General features: G+C 41.2%; 1 protein-coding gene across 1 annotated transcript; it reads right to left on the bottom strand.

The window, feature by feature from the left end:
* Window positions 1-2,685: 2,685 nt before the first annotated feature.
* arhgap25 (Rho GTPase activating protein 25) lies at window positions 2,686-19,911 on the bottom strand. Its single transcript, XM_033619039.2, has 11 exons — window positions 19,506-19,911; window positions 15,618-15,820; window positions 12,041-12,128; window positions 11,182-11,295; window positions 9,837-10,041; window positions 8,632-8,764; window positions 8,444-8,517; window positions 8,078-8,199; window positions 7,380-7,534; window positions 4,059-4,612; window positions 2,686-3,375 (listed from the first exon to the last, which is right to left on the bottom strand). The coding sequence occupies exons 1-11, from the start codon at window positions 19,567-19,569 to the stop codon at window positions 3,174-3,176; spliced, it is 1,914 nt and encodes a 637-aa protein (XP_033474930.1). The 5' UTR covers window positions 19,570-19,911; the 3' UTR covers window positions 2,686-3,173.
* Window positions 19,912-21,847: the final 1,936 nt, after the last annotated feature.

Genomic DNA, 21,847 nt, shown 5'->3' on the forward strand with positions numbered 1-21,847 from the left:
CAATAATATATTCAATTTACAAAAATCATGAATGTTATGTTTTTGAATTTGTATTTATTTGTTTAATAACTTTGTTGGGAGTTGTTGCATCTTTTTAGTTTCTGACCTGCACGTTTTGCATTCTGCAAATTTGTTTTTTGGTTAGTTTTTGCATGCAAACAAAATTATCTTTGGTTAAAAGGAAAATCCACCTGGCACTAACTAACGTGATGTCAGTTCGTGGTTCTCGCCTGCAACTTGACTGAATGCTGTCGAACTGGTTCAAACAAAGTGGATCTGAAAAATTATCTGTCAACTTGCTGGGAATGGATAGTGTTACTATAAGTTGATTCAGGAAGTGAACTTATTTGTGGCACACTTTTTAAATAACGTACTTTTTAATCTTTGGGCTTCGGGGAAGGTATCAAGTATTTTCAAGTCAAAAGGCTCAAGTCCAAGTGAAATCACGAGCCACTGTTGTGTCTAAGTCAAGGTGCAAGTCTTTTTTGATTTTGTCATGTCAAGTCTATAGTCATGAAATTTGCAACTTGAGTCTGACTTCAGTCCAAGTCACGTGACTTGAGTCCACACCTCTGGGGACTATAATGACTCACACTGGCTCCTCAACAGATTTCAATAGGTCATCCATTCGTCACCTGAACCCTCATCCCACTACACAACCATCTGTCATTCCTGAGCTTCTTTGTGTGACCTGCAGATACACTCCTGATTGTTGCGCGTCACAGAGATGGGAAAGAATGAGCTTTTCCTGCCTCTGTCACTCATCTGCCAGGCTGACAGTTGACAGACATGCTGTTATCTGTGATCCTGTTAAACTGCTGCCACAACAGACTGTCACATCTTCCTAATGGCTGTAAGAAGGCTTGATAATGGCAATATCCTTTTGCACACACAAAGACACACATACACACACGCACACACACACACACACACACACATTCACACAGTAACCCCAGCATCCATATGGTCTCTATCATGGACCCAAGGGTGAAACCAATGTGGATTTCCAAAGGCTAGGGTTACTATTTTCGGACTGAACCTTCCAACTGACAATATTTTGTGTGGATATCAAATATCCAAATTTGGCGATTTCCATGTTTCCCATTCAGTGTTGTGCTTTTTAGGATGGAAAATGTATGGAAAACTAATGCACTCACAGAGGATAACACCATTACCACAAAATAAATTGCAAGATCAATTCAGGTTAAATGCTTTTTTAGGAAGCTACCAATCAATCTTACAAAAGTGTGTGTATCTAAAGCAGTATTGAATGATTGCAGTGAAACAACATGGACATATTCCCACTGTTAAATGTCATTATGAAGAATGTGTTGGTAAATGATTCACTATGACATATTCAGCAGACACAGAGCGATGTTAGCATTCATTTGGAGTCATGTTTCTCTCTGATTGAATTATAGTGATATCTGATCTTTTTGGAATGCTAGCGACATGGCTGTCTGGATGACAGTGCTGTTTAGTCTGTGGGGTCAGCCAACAATATATGAACAGCGACTACAAGGACTGACATTAAAGACATTCACAGTCAATTTCCACCAAAGTGGACCTGGTACTCACTACTTCACAATACCGGTGTTGCATTGAAGTCTGTTTCCTCATGGATATGTGTTTCCCCTTACCCAAACCCTTGAACCCTATCCCTAACCACCAAGAGGGGCATTATGCATTAACAGGAAGGGGATGAAATTTAACAGGGGAACACATTTCAATACAACATTGGCACTTCTACATTTTGCTCTTTGGTGTACCTTGATTTTTTCTCTTCTCTGCTCTCTCCATATCATTATCTTTGGGTGATTCATAAAGGCCCTAAACAAACTGGATTGCCCAGGGGGCACTGGGGGGACTACATTGGCTACTCAGGGGGCACTACGTGAAGCTCATTTGCTCTTGCTCTCGCCCGCCTGCTTTTATCAGTCTAAGTATTGTTACATTACAGTTGTGTTGGCCTAGCTCCTAAAGGGCAAAACAAAAAGAGGACAAGCACAGTCAGAAGATGGCACAACATAATTACGACAGTGAAATCCTACATTACTAAATGCAGGCCTGCAGCAACGAGCTAACGTTAGTGCCACTAGCAGCAAAGAGCATTGGTAAAACCACCAACGGCTAGTGATGAGCAGAACAATTCATATATATTTCGACCTCAAACACTGATTTTGATTTCATCATGCCCAATACTTTAACTGCTCATGTTCAGCCCTAACTGCACTTTGTGATTGGTGCAAATTAGCAAATGTTGGCATGCTAACACAGTAAAACTAAGATGGTAAACATTCTACACACATAAACATTTTACCGTGGTCAGTAGCAAGCTGATGTTAACATTTAGCTCAAATCACTGCTGTGCCTTAGCATTGCCTCGCAGAGCCACATGGCTGTAGAATTGTTAATAAAGACCTGATGTAATAGTTTGACCCTGCCTGCAGGTTCTACCACCATGTACAATGTCCACTGCTTTCAGGCCTGTATCTATTTTTCATGTCCCTGACAGGGCGTGGCCTTTATATTTGCTTTTTTCTTCGAATGTACATAAGCAATCTATTGGTATCTTAAAGGCAGTCATCACTGTTTTCAGCAATGATGCATGAATACTTAAGGTAATTGATGTGTTGCTCTTGTAAATATGTGGTGTAAGATTATTTTATGCATCAACAAAAACACTTAAATGTGCACTGTTTTATTAATTTACCATTTAAATGGAACATCAGATAATGGACTACTCACTCCATGTATGACACACAGTATTTGTACTGCCCACCATTAACAATATTGAGTCCACATGATCTTTAAACAAAGGGTTCATTCTGTGTTGATGTTGTCCAGCCTTGCAATTCTTTGGACACACCAGATCAAGGCAGTTTAAATACGGTGACATGACTTCTGGAGCAGGAAGGAACAATCTGTTTAAGTCCTTAATGTCAATAGTGATATGAAAGCCTATTTAGATCTCTTCTTGACACACTTTCTCACAGGCACAAATAAATGAGCCAATAATTAATACTGAGGACCAAACAGAGTTCAAATGGAAACAAGCCAGTGTCATCCCACTGGGGGACAATAGTATATTCCATTACCAGTTCACGTTGAAATAACTCTGTTGAGGTTAACGGACTCATAAATCCATATACTAGTGAGTCTGAGAATTACTGTTAGGTGGGAGCTTGTGGCACTTTGGTGAGGAACTGCTGAATGTCTCTCTGCAGCTCCTCGTTGCGTTTCTGGGCCTCATCGCGGCTGCGCTCAGCATTTCTCAGGCAGATCTCAAGAGCAGCCACACGGCGGCGTTCTGCCTCCAGAGCAGACTGGAGCTCTGCCACTGTGGCCTTCAGCTCCTTGTTCTCCTGCTGCAGACTGCAAGAGACAGTGAGAGACAAAGACGGTTCAGACAAAGGGTCAGAAAGGCAACTAATCATCACTGAAACATCAAATCAATCCAGTCCAAAAAGATGTCTGTCGATGTCTAATATTGAGTCCTAAAATTTGATTTACTTTATAAAAGCAATATTCTGCCAGTAGAGACAGATTACTACGCCTGTTTTCCATGCAAATAAACTTGTTTCAAGAGCTTCCTGGAAGTATTGTCATTTTCTTGATCCTAGTCCAGTGACCTACTTTACTCTGTCAAATTATCGCTCTCATCTCTAAAATATTCCCATAACAAGAAATACTCCACCTGGAACAAATGTAAAAATTAGTATCAATATAAAATGAAACTAGCTGTCAAAACACATATGTTTTGCAGGTGCCACATGCCCTCAGGAAAAAAAAATCTATGACATTATTTTCTTGGTGTTTTGATCCAATCGTAGCGCTTGACTTGACACACTGAATGCTCCTCCTTGGGTTGCAAGAGTTTGATAAATATCCTTGCAGTTGCATAAAGAATTCCTTAAAATAGTCATTTTTACATTGCATAACTATTTAATCTATGATATGACCTTAAAACTTATATCACAAAGTGTGTACCACATAATGGGCGGTGACAGTGTGTCTGGTATGTAGCCAGTCAGCTGTGATTCTTCAGCTGAACTCACCTGTCTACAAGCGGCTGAGTGTCTTTCTTCTGCTCAGACCTGCTGTTGACCTGCTGGAGTGAACTGCTCACTGTCAGGTTCCCTGCACTCTTTTGACGAGCCAGCGCCTGGGCAGTCCAGGAGTCGCTGTCAGGTTTTTGGGAGCCACTAGTAGTAGAACCTGTGTTGTCACTTCCTCTTCGGGCTGTTAACCTATCCTCTCCCTCCTCGTTACTCATCTGAGACCCCCCAAACAATGAGCCTGAACTCCGGAGGTCTAGGATCTTAAAAATGTCTTCTGACAATGTCCCACTCTTCTCCTCTACACTCTCCTGGATGTGACTCCACCGGTTGAGGGCGTCTGCCTTGGCTGCCATTCCGGTGAGGGGGCAGTTGAAGGTGGGTAGGGTCTGGGTGCGTTTGCGGGGACTTCCGAGCCAGTCGTCTGTGGAAGGTGTGGAAGGTGAGCAAGGTTCCCGAGGCATGCTTTGGGGGCTGCTGTTTCCTCTCCTTGGAGCTGGACTGTCGTTGTCCTCCTCCTCTTCTGGAGACTCAGACAGAGATGCATCACCCATCTGACACAAACACGAAACTAAAGATTAATTACATAAATTAAATACTACATACAAGCCTTTTATGTGCAAATGTTATTTTAGAGTCAGATGGAATAAATGGAGGCAGCAATAAACTTCAGTTGAGTAACAACCATTAAAGCAATAAATCTGGTCAAAGAGATGACAGTGACATATGTTTTAAGTCATTTGCAGTGGTTGTGATTTTGAAAGCTTGTCATTCCAGCTAACCACACTGTAAATTTATAGAGAACTGCAGCCAAAGGACCACTGTCAAATGTCCCTATGCATAGTTTTTAATGTAGTGTGTCCAAATGAAATACAGTTTATGATGCTGAGAAATTGTTTACTGCAGTAAATCATGTATAACCGATGGGATTTAGAGCATGGATTTCTTTGGTGTAATGAAGCTATAAAGCCATTATCCATCCATGCATTTGAGACCACATTAAATGTTGGTGAGCTAGTGCTCAGAAAAAAAATTCAATTCATATATCAGTGAGAGGAAAGCTGTGTTTTCAGAGATGCAGAGACTGAAGCAAATTAAGTGCGAAAGCACCAAAACATTAGGATTTAATGATGGGATATTCAGCATTTCGTGCGGCTCTCAATCACTCAGGTCCTATTAGTATCGGTGTGGATGTCAGCAGGCACTAATACAGTAGACCAGAGGTGTCAAAACATTTTGGAATGGGAGCCAGATAAGTTAATGACACACCTGGGGCCCAGCTGCTTCTCAGTTATTATTAACAAAAAATTGAGACAGTGAGACAAACGCAACTGTTTTATCTTTCAGTGCATATGACATTCCACCGCTCCTGAAAGTGGCCACCTCCACTTTTGAATTCTTTTCTGTGGTCATGTCTGCTACCTAGCAGGAAATGTCAGCTTCTTGGTAACCACTTGTTTGCTTGTCTGTTTATGAAAACACATTCGTCTTGCCTGTGTACTTGGTGCATGCCATTGAACTGTATGATAGTCCTGCCATTGTGAAATGAACGAAAAAGATGCAAAGTGAACTTGCTTAATTAATCAACATAGTGTGGTGGGCCAAATATAGTATTTTTTGAAAGACAAGATGCGGTTCATGCGGCGCTACGATTGGCCCCTGGGCCAGACTTTGGTCATGCCTGGTGTTTTTGTAAATAGCTTATCTGTATAAAACATCTGCTTGTTGTTTAATCTTGGAAGGTCAGAATATAGGCCTGTATCTGTTTTTTTCACCTGGCATCCTTCAAGCATCAAAAGTTTGACATTTCGGAAACAGACTTATTTGCTTTCTTTCTGCAAGTTGGATGAAACTGAAGATCAATAACGACATTCTCATATTCATCCATTGAAGATAATACTAAAGCTAGCTAGCTTAGTAGAGAGACTGGAATTGGGGAGCACGCCTATCTCTCCCCAGAGGTAACAAAATCTGCCAAAACTTAAAGGCCCAGACACACCTAACCGACTTCAGAGAACTAGCAGCAACGAAGACCCCTGCTGCGTCACCTCAAGTTGCCTGTGTCTCAATGAAAAGGTTGCACATGAGCACACCGCAAAGACTACAGCTGACAGCTGACCAGCACATGCATTCTTGTGCCTGCATGAGAGGAAATAACTCTCCACACCAACAGATGGCAGTCATCCGTAATCGATTTTCTAAAAGGGAAACTGGTTGACCACCTTGATGCTAGTTATCCAGTTAGCACATTACCAACACAATCCAAAGCAAAGAAAAAAAAGCATTTACCATGTGCCAGTGAGCAATAACACAACCATCATGAAGAATTTTGGCTAAAAAGATCAGTGCCAAAAGAAAAATAATCTGACCTTATGTAACAAGTTTGTTTCAATCTCACGCCCTCTTGACTTTAGCTGTTTGTTTACTTTCCTCACTTTAGCTGAATCGGCCGGAAAAAAAAAAAAGCCAATAGGGGCCAGTGAGCAGCAACGATGCGGGACACACTGCCCCAACTACAGCAGAAGATGCTCACTGACTGCCCAACACTGACTGACGCCCGACTGGACTGTTGGCTTGGTGTGTCAGGGCCTTAACAGCGGTGGCTACTTTTGAGTCTCCCTAGCCGGCAATCTATGGATTCCAAATCCAAAAAAAGGAAAAGTATCTAAGGAAAATAGAGAATTTAATGGTGCATGCATAGACAGATTTCTTTGCTTTTTCCACCAATGCTGCAAAGTTAAAGGACCAAATAATCATAAATAGCCCACTGCAGATTAGCCACCTTGTGGTAAAACACATTAATGTATGCTCATTTACCTATTAGTAATAGTAAAGATGACAAATTTAGATTTAATAGTCTGTTACCTTCATTATACGGCTCAGATATATTTGGTGGCTCCTGACAGATTTTTTGTTTTCCAGAAATGACTCTTTTGAGAGTACAGATGGCAGACCCCTGGTTTAATCTGCACAAAACTTACCTATAATAACGACAGTGAGTTTTCTTGTCACTCTTGGTGACTTTATCACCAAATGTAATAACTGTTTCTGCCTGTTGGGGGTGTTTTATCCATAGATTTGTCAACAAATTGCCACAACTGACTGAATTAGCACTGTTTGCCAAATAGCCAACTTTGACACTGGACACACAGCAATTTCTTCCCACTAACACAAATTGTGTGGATATTCTAGTATGTCTTCTGTTTACGATAGGCCACTTCCTTGTCCTGTATGATATGTGCTGTTGTTATGCCTGTGTCACAGCAGAGCATGCTCTAAAAACAATAAAATATTGCAAAGGCTTAATGTGAGGTCAGCTACCTCTGCAGACTCCCAGCCCACAAAGCTTCTGGGAGTGTTCTTCTGGCTTTCAGTCTTGTTTAAGGGAGGGGAGGGCAACACGTCTTTAGACAGAGGAAACAGAGTCTCATGCTGTCTGATCATCACTGTCATCAGCTTCTGGATCTGAGGCGTTGCTGAGAAGAAAAACAAACACATGACATGATTATGATCAGCACGCCTTCTCTTTGGCTTCTTATGCAAATTCTTGATTCAACTTCTTCAATTTCTTTTTTCAAAATTCACTTGAACCGAGTCACTTTTTTATTGTGCTTTTTTGTTCTTATTTTTGTTATGTACAGTTCAGAGATATAGACATAGACATACTGTCTCAGTAGTAGTTTAAGAGACAGTAGGTAAATTTCAGAGTTGATGAAGTAATGCATGGTTACTGCTACTTCATCATTACAAGAGTATCTAAATGAGACATGCCTTCCTAACTTGTGAGCTGTTTTTTGTAAAAGGCTGTTTAGTGCAGTAAATACAGTGTCTAAAAAAGAGAAGGATGTAGTCATGGTGCAGTATTACCACATATAATTGCTTAACAAAATTAGCAGTCACACATGATTTGGATTCATGTGTTTCCCAGATGTTGAGCAATACAGTTTTCACAGCTAATACAAATTTAGCTCAGATCTGCACACATGTTGGTTCAGGCCACATGAGCAGCATGCTCTTACCCTTCATCACAGTAATGGGATCTTCTATCTGAGGTTTAAGCAGGTTGATCCCCATCACTGTAGCCAAGTTCTCCACATTCATCTTATTCACCTTGGAGTGCAGCTGCACCTCAAACAAAAACCTACAGAGAACAGATACAGGTCAGTGTGAGTTAGGACAGGAAGCTGATCTCAGAGCAGCATTATGGCTGATGTTTTTAACCAGAGGAACTTGAGATCTGGTAGATGTAAGTAAGGTGTCTTGCTCAAGCACATGTTAGTAAATAAGCATCTTCGCAAATATGGGATGTCCTCTCTGAACCACAAAGACACTGTGGTTTTTCTCTGGAATGTCCCATAATGCTTTGCACTCCAGCCTCTACTCACCGACAGACATAACTGAGAAGGTTGTAGTTGTTTCTGGGAAGAAGAGCAATTTGTTTCTCCAGTTTTTCCAAACCCTAAGAGGACACATGAGCGAGAGATTAAAGCACACACACACCTTAAACATCACAGGACCTGTCCTGCATGTACACACTCACACACATTATAGCCTTTTTTTAAGATGAGGGTACCTCTGAACTGCTGGGGTCCAGCAGGTTGGTGCAGTCCAGGAAGGCTTGGTACTGAGTCCAGGGCACCACAGGCTCAGGAAGCTCACGCAGGTAGAGCTTGAGCAGCGACGCCACTGTGTGGACATCTGTGTCACTGCGGGTAATGACAAACATCTAATGAACATCCACCTACAGTTTAACAGACGTTCAAATCAAACACAGTAGGCAATGTTAGACCGGTGAATCTGGCATTTATTTTATAGAAATTGGAACCTGCCCTCCACATCATAGACATGCCATTTGATGTTTATAGGAACCTTTGACCTGGCTTAAATCTAATACAATGTGTTTACTGGATTGATTCTACACATGCATGCATCCATAAGTTGCTGTTATAGTTTTAACAGTGCATGTATTTCTTTTAATTAATTATAGGCTTTAAGTGCTAACTCAAATCATTTTCTTCCCATCTTGATTAGACTCATAAAAAGTATTTACACAGTAGATTGTAACATAAACAAGGTCTGAAATTTGATATAAAGCATCTCCCAGTAGTCCTCGCTGGCTGCTCCTGGACTCTGCTCACATTAGATTACAGACAAACAGGTTAGGTTTAATGGATGCTTTAATCAACAGTGCTCTGTCAGATGAGCTCGCGATGTTGAGTAATACAGGCTTCCTCCTGTGTGCCTGCCAGAACAGGATGTGGTATCGCCTTCAGCTCTGAGCAGACAGAAATCTATCAGACGCTCTACATCTCTCTCATCTCTCCTTGCTTTCTTAGAAAAAAAAAGGCTGATGCTGAATGATTGAGGTTAGGATTTTTTCTCCTTATATAGCAGTGACCTTCTTCGGCTCATACATTTACCAACACGGTCTAAAGAGGGCTTAGAATGATTTCAAAACATGGTTTTTACACTTTTAAGTGTTTTTTTAGATGTGTGACTCTGCTACTTTATAACCATTTTATACTCAGTATACAAACAGAATAACCCTATTGCATACACAGTATATGCCACATATGTGTGCACAATAGCACTACTACTCATACTAGAACCTACTTGTGTGGAATCAGATCAAAATGTTTTGAAATCATTTTACGTTAGGAGCTTCCAATAAACAACAACAATAATAATAATGTAACATAGAGGTCTGAAATCATGACTCATTAGTATTGAATGGTTCATATGGCTCTAATCTGTACGAGGGAGCCGTGAGTGTGTTACCTGGGGAAAGAGGGCCTCTCTCCTGCATCAAAGGCATCTCTGAACTGTTTCACAGCATTGTCCTGACCCGGGAGACGGAAGATGCCTTCCTCATCTAGGCCATGTTCTTTGATGAACTCCACACACTTCTGCACTAGGATTGGCACCAGGTGGGGTCCAAACCGGTGCTCATATGCTACTGTGTCCATGAGACTCTTTCCAAACACTGCAGACAGGCAGAGAGGTGAGACATGACATCTTGGACCGGGGTCATTTCTATGTTGCCAAGGTCTATACAGCACTTAATGTGAACCTGAGAAAGATATTCCCCACCACTGTATTTGCTTGATATTCATGCTAGGGTTATATTAGGGGACTATCATGACTTTGAGAGTCATGAAATTGCATTGGACTCGGCCTTAATGGTACGTGCTCGGTGACCCCCCCCAGTGGTTACTCTTTTTGTATGGAGAACAACTCCCAAACATATTTAAGCCCTACATTTAAAATAATGAATTAGGAAACCAATGTGTTGCCCAATTAAAAGTGAGGAAAAAGGAAAAAAAATATATTAAAAATTTTATGGTTAGAAAATCAATAGTTGTTAACTTAAAGAGGTCCAGAGTCAGATCAATTTATTTATGAAATACAACTTGAAACGGGTGACCTGACCTGACCACAATGGAGGGTTAATGTGTGTCAACAAATATTGAACTTGGGAACATAGAGACGCTCCCCTTGGATCACCAGAAAACATTTTACATATCTAAATGAGGACTATTACTGTCCCTTTTTAAGTTGTCTTTATAGTAACTGTAGGATGGTGCCTGTGTTTTCAGCACTTGTTCTCTTGTTAAAAGCTACTTCCACAGCCAATATAGTCAGCTTACAGTGTCTTAGCATAAAGACTGAAAACAGCTCTGTCTAAAGGTAACAAGAAACGTCCACCAACACCTCTTAATCTCACTTATTAGATTGTTATATCTTGTTTGTTTAATCTGTTAAAAACATAAAAACATGTTGTTTCACTGTGGTCATGTAACAGACTGCTTCTTGGCAGTGAGCACTGACTTCGTGGCTTCCATCTTTTTTTGTCCTGAGCTAAGCTGAGCAGCTAGACAGGCTGCAAAGCAGATTGTTTTTTTTTAAAGTTTGGAATAGAGGACAGAGCCAGGCCAGTAGGTCCCCATTTCCAGCCTTTATGCTAAGCTAACAATCATCAGAGTTTAAATCAATCTTCTCATCTATCATTCAGCAAGAAAGTGAATCATGTAGGCCTGTCTATTCCTTTAATTTCTAGAATAGTCTTGTCAAATAGTTTATGACATATCCTCAGTTTCTATAACAATAAAAGGTTTTACTGAACCTCCACTTGTTGGTACTCCAATGACCCTGCGCAGAGTGCGGACCCACTCCTCCATGTCGCTCTGGGAATTTGCCATGAACACATAGGGACATCGCTCTCTATCTCCAGTTGCACCTGTGAAATGATGGGCATTGTTGGAAAAAGGCATTAAAGTACAGCAAAACCTTTAGTCAGACAGATCCTGTCTATTCTCAAAGTTACCCTCCGGCCTGTAACTATGCGACTATGGCGAGGTGGAAAGATCGATCCTGATGCTGTTTGTAGCAGTGCAGAGAACTGCTTGGAAAAGTGGCAAATTAAAATGGATTTCTTTGTGACATCAGTACGCCAACATGCTGACAAGCTGCTGGGGGACTTGCTGTAAGACTAACAAGACTTGACAAATCTAAGTCTACAGTTTGGTATCATATCTGTAGAGGAATGCATTAAGAAAAAAAGTGGCCAATTAGGGCGAGTTTTTGCCTTAGATCACTAGAAAAGGCTTCAAAATAGTTGAACACTATGTTGGTCTAAGTGATCTTTAATCAAAATGCCAGTATCAGTTTGTGGTAGTTTCTGACTTTCCACTACACAGGTTAGTGCTGACTCATGAACAGATACCAGAAAAAGACATATAACCTGATTTTGAAAAAGCAGTTAGTAAAAGTTGTAATTTAAAAATGCTGGCATTGAGGAAATGACAAAGAATGTTCTTTTGTGTATATTATGAAGAGCAAAAAGATGACACAAGGCAATGAGGGCTGGCCCCACTACAGACACTGATACTGATGTATCACTGCTACACACTAAACTGTCTTTACAGACCACACAATGGCTGGAGTCTGTTTTGTTCCCTTTTAAGGGTCGATTACACGCTTACGTGGTATGATCTCGAAGAGGTACTTCCCGGGGTCGTCTGAGTTCGGGGGGAGTTCATTAACTTTACTGAACCGCAGCTGGATGACTCCCTGGAGACCAAAAAACAGGAGAACAGAAAAAAAGCGTATTAGTGTTGTGTTCAAACAAGAACTCAAGAAAAAATCACTGATATTTACACTGTTGATTATACTCACTCATAGACCACAATATGCTACCATATGCTAATACTAGAGGGGAACTACACTCAATTTCAAAATTCATACATGTTATTCCGATGGTCTCAGTCCAAAAATATTAGAAAACTCTCTCCCAAATCCAAAAACTTGAGCTGCTCCACAGACATCCATCCATCCATCCATCCATTTTCATCCACTTATGCATGGCTGGGTCGCAGGGCAGCAGGCTGAGCCAAGCGCTCCAGACGTCCCTCTCCCCGGCAACACTTTCCAGCTCATCCCGGGGGACCCTGAGGCATTCCCAGGCCAGATGAGATATGTAATCCCTCCAGCGTGTTCTGGGTCTGCCCCGGGGCCTCCTATCAGTGGGATGTGCCCTAAACACGTCCAAAACACCCCCTAAACTGACCCCTTTCGATGCGAAGGAGCAGCGGCTCTACTCCGAGCTCCCTTTGGATGTCCAAGCTCCTTACCCTATCTCAAAGGCTGGGCCCAGCCTCCCCATGGAGGAAACTCATTTCGGCCACTTGTATCCACAATCTCATTCTTTCAGTCACTACCTAGAGCTCATGACCATAGGTGAGGGTTGGGACGTAGATGGACCAGTAAATCGAAAGCTCCACAGACAGTGGATTAGAAAGTTATAGATGAATGTATATAGAATGTTACAGGGTATGTCCTGGGTATAGACCAAACCACAATGTTTAGTTACAGCAACTCTTGGGCAGGAAATCCTCGTGTCGCATCCTTGACATCAAATGGCACTGAGCAGACGCTGCCTTTTTTAATTAGTTTTTTAGCCTCCTAAAGAGGTCCATCGAAAAAATCAAGATCAGTTTTAGGGGAAGTTAAATTTAAAATATTTTCACCACTGTATCCTGCTGTTATACAGCCTTTTCCAATGGGAGACTGAAGCTGTTGTCTCAAAGCCACCAAACTCCATTGACAAAAACAATAATTTTACTCAGCAGAACACTGAGTTGCTGGTCTACTGCTGCCTTGATCAGTTACTGTGTAAGGTAAAGTGAATATATTCAAATATAGGGCACATTTACACTGGTATTGGCTTTCTTAGTTGGCTGAAATACGTTTTGCTGCAGCCCAGTCCACAGCTGCACATTGCTTTATTCATGCTCCTTGCTCCTATTCATCGTCTATGGAGCAGCTCCGGATTTTATACCCAATGACATCACAAGTTTGAGATTTACCTCTCTGGTTTCTGGCTTTGACGGAGAGTATAGCTCCTGTTCACAAATACTTTTTGAACTTTCCGAGGCCATGGAAATAACATTGGAATTTGTCATTCAGATGGTGTTCGCTTTTAACTGTTCACTTGTTAGAGAAGTTGTCAGAGTCCAAATGGTCTACATCTTGTTAATGTAAGCCCAGAGTCTTTTGCAGATGTACAACACACTGAAAAATGCAAACTGCTGATATATCATCATGACATTTAGGGTCTACTCATGTTCTGTGAGTCCACTGCTTACAATACAGCATATACAGTATATTTCATTGTCCACTGTGAGCAGCCCACTTCCTCTATCTCCACCCACAATCCCACTGTTTTAAAACCAAAGGCCAAAAGTGCAGATGACTCATCAGGCATTTGCACACCAAGTCTGTATTTTGTTAAAAAATCTTTGCACATTTAAAAATAAACACAACCTCACATTGCGTCAGTCACCTTTACTATTTTCTGCAGGTGTTTTTTTTTTTTTTTTGCATCCGTCAAAGCGTTCAGAGAGTTGTTTGGCCATGAAGAAAATGTGGTGTAACCTGTGGGACACATACATGACACATACAAGAGAGAGTAGCAGGGCACACAGTAGCATTTAATAGCTCAGAAAGCTTACTCTCCACAGGTCAGACAGTGATATTCAGGTGGATGATGATGACAGTGTGTGGGATGTAATAGAGGATGAGGACTGCACACAGACAGAGAGGACAGTGTGGAGACAGAGTGGGAGTTCAGCTCAGCCCCTTCAGGTAGACGCAGGACAAAATACAAGACATGGGCAGAAAGTGGTGACAGCCAGGGAGGAACCTCCAGGAGAGAGAAGCAAGAGAGCAAATGTGTCTTTCATTTTGTCTCGTATCATGAATTTTTGCAACAAATAGAAACAAAAAAACACATCAGACGCAGTGTGCACAGTTTCTGTGTGTAACGACTCTTATCAGACGATGGATTTTTAAAAAAAACTTACAAAAAATATGGACTTAGTGTGCAAAGGCCTTTACACTCTTAATGACTTCTGGAGTAACTCTTATAATTCTGTGGCTTCTGGAGCCTTTCCATCAACCAGATGATATGAGGGCACGTGTCTGCCTTTGTTCAGGATCCCTGAATGGGAGACCAGGCCTTCTGCTCGGCCACTCCTAGACTGTGGAATGCTCTCCCTGACCACCTGAGAACACCACAGACTGAGGACACTTTCAAACGCAACTTAAAAACTCACCTTTTTACTAAAGCCTTCTAATGTATTTTATCATGTTGTCTGTTTTTAACTCTTAGCATAGCATATCTACACTGCCTTCTGTAGCACTTTGAGATTTATTTTCATGTAAAGTGCGTTACAAATAAAATTTATCATTATTATTATTATGAAAATGTTATTTTTTTTCATGTTTTCATGAATGCTCTCCGTTCCTGTTTCACTCTCACTTATTTCTAAACAGGAAGTGAATCGGAGGTAGACATGTAAGAAGAGAGGTGACCACAAACCCAAACCAAACTTATTTTTTCATGTTTGTTTGTGATATTTTACACATTAATATAGTCTACGAATTTGACAACGCTCCCTGCAGAGATGGATACAGCACTGTAAGGGGTTTTGTGTAGCCACCCCTGAAATTCCAGTTAGTAATGAGACCATGGGAGTGTGCCTAATTGTCTCTACATGTTTGTCTGCACTTTGTATGACAGGTGTCCCGCATGGACAGATGCACAGCACGATATCAAGGACATGAGCGTAGAAAACAGACCAAAAGTGCAGCAAAACATACTTTCAATGGCAGCAGGCCTCTCTTGTGAGGTTTCAAGTACCATATGGCTTGTTTACAGGAAGTGTGCAAAGTTAGCCACACAGCCAGACTGTTTGTGGTGTGTTGATAAAGCTGATGAACTGACTATACAAGACATTTCATACAACACTAGATTATAAAATGATGCCGGTTTGCTTTTACTTCTTTTTTGTTAATAACATTACTCAATATAAAAGCAGTAGATCATGTAGAGACATAGAAATGATTTCAATGACAGTCCAGTCCTTGCATATTGCTTTGGAAATAATGGGCTTACATGTTTTATGCCAACTAAAGACAAAAAGAAGACAAATGATTAAATCAGAATTAATATAATATTAATAGTACAAGCTTAGATCAGCTAAATTCTCAGTGTCTCACCTGGACAGTTGTCTCCTTGTCATCTTTGTGGTAGGTCAGAGTGCTTCCTCTCAGCACAAAATAACGCTGCTGCCAGTTCTTTACTAAAGACCTCTGCTGTTTCTTGAGCCAGCCGGCCTTCAGCGGCCTCTCCATGGACCTGGGGGAGCGCGGTGAGCCCGGGCCAGAGCCTCCTTCTCCAGGTATCACACTCCTGGATCGCGCTGCCAAATACCACAAGAAAGCTGTTGGTGAAAGTGTCAGCAACACCCCCAGCTTGCTGTGTCACAGCCGGAGCTGTGAAACACTACCAAAACACCAACTAGTGCTCTCGACTAGAGCTGAGCACTTCCTCTTTCTGATATAAATATGCATCAGCCTATCAAGATCAAGCTCACTGTAGCCTATGTTTGTTCCCCACCTATACAGAGTCAGGTCGAAAGGAAACTGCTGGTCCGAGCTGACCAGTTTCCTGTGGAAAGTGCACGAATGCAGCTGTGATTGTTCTACTTAAATAAGTCAGTGGTCTGCAAGAGACCAGCCATCAAACAATAAGACAGAAAGATTAGAGATTAAGTTCTGTATAGACTTAACTTGAACTGAAAGTGACACAGAAATCCTGTTGTCAGTTTTTTAAGAATGTCACCCTTGACTGATATTTGTCACCCTTGAATTGTGTGACTCTGAAAGGTCATGATGTGATGGTTTGATGGAGTAATGGCAGAACAGAGGCAGAGGTCTACGTGGCCCAGAGAGGACAGAGTCAGATGGAGACGGCCCGAGTAACACGCAAAACGGTGGGCTGCCGAGATAACTGGATTGAGATTGTGCCCAAACGCTCAGTTGTTGTTAAATTCACCGTGTCTTGTTAAGCAAGATGATAGAGGACAAGAGAAGACACAGGGCCACACTGGAGTAAACAGGAAGCTGTCATATCAACGCTGGAGGGCCAGCAACACTTTGAAGGTCTCCACCTAGAGGTTTGAGAGTCCTTTGGTCTAATTTTAATAGCGTCACCCTCCCTTGATTAGTGGCAAGTTAATGTGCTGTTGAGGAACCCTGAGCCCACACACAGAGGCAGATGTCACACCACACCCTCAGCTGACAAACACTCAGCTCCTTTAAGCAGACCTCAATTCGTGATGACCCTGCAGTCCCAAAGCACCACAAAGATGTGTTCAATGTCCAAAGTGCAAGACTTTTACATCTAGATGGGTAGAGGGGAGAATTATATTCAGGGTTTCTCATTGACTGCGTGGAGGCTTTTTATATAAAACTACATCTAAAGACATTTCTCATCAGGTTTCATGGTTAAATATTGTGTGTACAGGCCTGAATTTCTATGATCATGCATGATAACTGATTGATAATGAGGTCAAGATCCATATGTACGTCCTAATGGGTCCTGATCTGGCAGCATTTAGGCACAACAGAATTAATATAAAAAATTTAATGTACAAATAGTTTGGGGAAATACACTTATTTGCTTTCTTGCAGACAGTTAGATGAAAAGGCTGACTTCATTCTTGTTACTGTACAATGAATGTGAAGCTTGAGCCAGCAGCTGCTTAGCATAAAGAATGAATGCAGGGGAAATATCAAGCCTGGCTCTGCAACAAAACCCTGTCTACCAGTTTCCCAGTCTTTATGTTCAGCTGCTGGATGTAGCTTCATGTTAAGTGAGTACAGACAGCAGGGGTGTAAATATAAATAGTGTAGGCAGTAGGGTTGCACCGGGGCCCTTGCAGAGAGTGGGTCTTCAACGATGTGTTGGCTGGAGAACGGGCCCTTGCGGACACTGGTATAGTTGTAGTTGATAAGGTGGGTGTTCCACCAGTAGATGGATAGTGACAGCACAGGAAGTGGGTACTCACTCCTACTTATTCCAGGGTTTTTTGGGTTGACAGGCGGTTAGACTGCAAATGGCCCTGAAAAGAGGTGGGTATACCTGCACATACACTCCACTACACCACTACTTGCAAGTGATTCAGCCCACAGGGAAATTTTTCTGCTCCCAATAGTGATTTCTTTGTCTCATCAGAAATAAATCAGATTCTTATTCGGAGCTGACTAAATTCTGATCTGTTTCTACTTGAACCCCCCTTAGCAGAAAAGAGGAGCAAAAGAATAAATCAGCAGGAGTTCTTTTGCTGTGCTCGTAGGCTTCTCAGAGGTTTTTTAACACCAAAACAAATTTCTGAAATTTGCAGGCTCATTTATAAGCCAGTCAAGTTTTCTTTTTGATCTTTCTGCGATCCCAAGAGCTGATTATTTCTGACAAATACAGATTACTGCAGCGAGAGAGGAAAAGGAGCATTGTAAGATCTTAAATTAGGATCGGGCTGAGACAAGAGGAAGGCTATTCTCAGGAGCTGAATTTCAGAAGTACAAGAAAATGGTCAGAATCTCATATTGGCGTTATATTGAGTTCAACAGGCTGGAGAAAGAACAGATCTTGTTATAAATGTTCCTTTTGTTTGAGAGGTAGCAACCACAGAAATACGCCTGTGTTCAAAGAAGTCACATTAACATTAAATTAGAGATGGTGACAATTGCAATATATGCCTTTCAAAGGGCAGACCCATCTGTGTCATCACCTGACGTACAGATATGAATGGTATCAGTCTTCTCATCTGACTCTTTACAGGAAAACAAATAAGCATATTTTCCAAAATGTCAAACTATCCCTTTAAGCCTGAGTGACACAGCAGATGAATTGAGTTTACTGCATCAGGAAGTGTCAGTGTCAGTCTAAATTGATATCTCTTCCTTCACAATGATAGTCTGTGGTTGTCCTTTCAAATCTTTATGAAGGTCCAGATGCACTATGACACACACGTTCTATACATACACTCACTCACTGTGCCATACACTCAGGCACAGTTGCATACAGACTGCTGCAAAGTCAGAGTTCTGCAGAAACTGAGCTCTTGCATCAGTTTCCTGCTGAAAACCTGCGTCACTCCAGTTCCAGGTTATAAAATCTGTCACAGTCCACAAAACATCTCAAGGTGAAAGATTATGAATTATGAATTATGCCTCCATACTAAACTAAAAGCACGATAGTTATAGTGGCTGATATTCATGTTGCATGAAGCAGATAAAATAAATGTGCTACACGCAGCAACTTCCCCCCACAGTGGAACAAGCAACACCACTGATGATGAACACGATTAGAAGTGTAGCAAAAATGACACACGTTAGCAGGACTGTACTGCACAGAGTTTACCCAGACACTGCTTATGTGCAAGCCTCTTTTATTTGTATGTTGCAACTGTTGTGCCATCTGAGCCAGGGAGGAAACAAGGCATGTTACTGCACTGATTCCACCCTGTGCAAACAGTGGCAAGCATGGCATCAGCATGTCTAGACCACTGTACAGTCACTGCACATAGATTTGCATCGACAGTTGGTCAATGACTTATGCAATGTTGCTACTTTTAGTTGTCTTAAGAAAAAGTTTTAAATGTCAAGGTAAGTTATTAACTTCGTTCTATATTATATGACATTGATTTTTGTTAAGAAAACACTCTGGTTTCCATCACCACGTAGCAAGCAACCACCAACATGCTGCAAAACCCACACTGATAAAACAAAGTGCAGAATCAGTCACTTCTTATTATCTGATTTATTTTTTCTATAATAAAACACTTTCATTTCTACCTAACCATTATGATGGTACTTCAATGATGCTGTATATACCATTAATTCATATGAAAAAAAAAATTCCTCAAGATAAACATCAAATTTTTACTCTATTCTACTACCATCTCTGGTTTGATGGAAAGTGAGTAATAGTTAAAGGAACAGTTAAATGTTCAAATTGTGAAGTGCCCAAAAATGTGAAGTATGAAAGCGCTGCTGACATCCACACTGCTGACAGTGAACGCAGCACCACCAACGGCTTACCTATGCGAGCTGTCTCAGCCTTGAAGGTGCTGAAGTCCCAGTTGCGAGGTAGTTTCAGAGACATTGTCCTTAAATCATACCACAGGTCAGCGTATCATTTCACACATACCAGAGCACACACACGCACACACACGCAAACACACACGCACACACACAAATTGATTCACGCTCAAACACACACACACACACACACACACACAAACTGGAGATATCGTAGATCACACTTCCTACTTCCTGTGTGTTAATCTTTCTTCTTCTTTTTTCATCCCCTCTAAACGCGTCCCCTCATGTTGCCTTTACTTCCATGTTCATACTTGTTCTGATCTGTGTAAATGACTTCCAGGTTGATTCACTGAAAGGTGCAGGGCTCCAGGGCTTCATGTAACGCTAGAGGGGACTTTCAAATGAGTAATGTTCACTCGTGTCACCCAAAAAACAAAAAAAAACCAATGGGTGTATTCTGAAGGAAATGGTTTTCACCTTCTGGTTTGACTCTTTCAGTGAGCGTGTCGCTTCACAGCTCAACCTGCAGCAGAAAATCAGTATGTGCAAACGTGTAACTTAAGATCAAAGCTCGACGTGTCATCTGCTGACCCTTGAATATAGTGCTTACAGTGTCTGTGGGTGTAAAGAAATCAACTGGACATCTATTTTAAAATGGGGAAGAACACCAAGAGGGAAGAAACCAGTCACACACAACACACAATTTTTTTTTTTATACCTTTAATTTTGAACCACAGCGAAGCACATTTCAGCATCAAAGAGCACAACTTTTCTCTGGACAAATGTACAACTTAACACAAACCATTGCACAGTTCAAGAATAATATACTGAAATCATACAGCTTTTATAAAGAGAATCTATAACCACAAAATAAAATGTCCACAAAGGGGAGCCTACAGCGTGTGGGACAGTCACAACTCCCATACATTCCTTATAGAGGGTCCTGGCTGGGCAGGAGTCACATAGCAATGTGACACTGCGTTGATTCGAAATGGCACAGAGGTGTTTCCTGTGTGCCATGAAACAAACCAAAAAACAATCTTTTTTTAATAGTGATATGTTTCTCCCTTATATTCTGCCTCCTTGTGGCAAATCTGAACTTTAGGGGTGCTGGAATGTATCAAACAGCAGAAACAAAGGGTCAAACCTTTCTGCTCAGATGCAGCATCAGTGTTACCAGCCGACCACAGGAGCTCCAGCTCTCTCTAGTGGCCGACTGTGACACCACACAGAGAAATGGCAGTACAGAGCTGCAGGGCTAAAACATCAACCACCATAGGGGTGGTGAAGAAATATAAGATGTTAGTCCTCACCTTAATTTCTGAAAAACATACCCTCTACTCAAAGGGAGAGGACGCAACATGGCGCTACGAGTATCTGCTTTGCCTCAACTTGACACACAACAGCTGCCAGGGGGAGAGAGCCTAGAAAACAACTGCACTCAAGTCACAGCAAAAAAAGACAGAGAGAAAATACTTTTCTGCTATCTCGATACTCTCTCCTATATAACAATACTCAACATGTTTCTAAACATCTTCTTAAATGTACAATATAGTAACCTTGAAGGTTTTCTTACAGTAAATAAAATAAATACTTTAAGAAGTTAAGCATTAGACAGGCTGGTTATCACACAAACCAAACACGTGAAAATGACATCAATAAAAATATGAATGAAGTGACATTCAAATATGAGAAAAAAGTAAAGTTATGCCTGGTTTATACAGTGGCTCCTTCCATCTGAAAACTCGTATAAACTGATTGCCATAATGAAGCATAAGCAAATATTTGGGTTACAAAAAATTTAAGTTCTTTGCTTAAAAATATATAGAAATATTTGAGGACAGAATCTGATTGGATGAAATTTAAAGTGGTAAATTATTTTTAAAACAACCCTGATTAAGTGAAGCAGCTATTGACTGTACACAGATAATAGCGACAGTTTGTAAGCCGTTTTTTAGATTACCATATGGAGACACCTGGATACTGACCTTCACATCCCTGCTACACTGACTGCTGTGTAATTGTTCATATTGCTGTTTTGTCCGATAACAATGAGTACAGAGATAGTTCTGCCTGCGTTACATTAACATCTTCAGTGCTTCACTAAACCTCCAGAGTTCATTTGGCTCTCACTGACAAGGACACATCACCTCTTTCCTCTGATTGATGCAAACAAAAAAAATGAATGTGCAAACATGGTGGACAGTCTGAGGTGATTGGTTGATGAGTACGGTAGAACCTTCTCTTTTTCTGGACAGAGCTGGACCCACATACACTGAATACATTTTGTTGCTGCACCTCTATAGCGCAATCATTTCCTCAAAACAACCCAGAAAGTG

This window comes from Epinephelus lanceolatus, chromosome 9 (assembly GCF_041903045.1).
Source record: "Epinephelus lanceolatus isolate andai-2023 chromosome 9, ASM4190304v1, whole genome shotgun sequence".
NCBI classification, from domain to species: domain Eukaryota; kingdom Metazoa; phylum Chordata; class Actinopteri; order Perciformes; family Serranidae; genus Epinephelus; species Epinephelus lanceolatus.

Bases quoted from the DNA above. Each gene is read 5' to 3' on its own strand.
- arhgap25 (XM_033619039.2), bottom strand. From the start codon at position 19,569: ATGTCTCTGAAACTACCTCGCAACTGGGACTTCAGCACCTTCAAGGCT. The intron at 11,296-12,040 runs GTAAGCGTGTAA...ATCATTTCACAG, and splicing joins CCTCTTCGAGATCATACCAC to GTGCAACTGGAGATAGAGAG. The intron at 8,200-8,443 runs GTGAGTAGAGGC...TGTTCTCTGTAG, and splicing joins CTTCTCAGTTATGTCTGTCG to GTTTTTGTTTGAGGTGCAGC.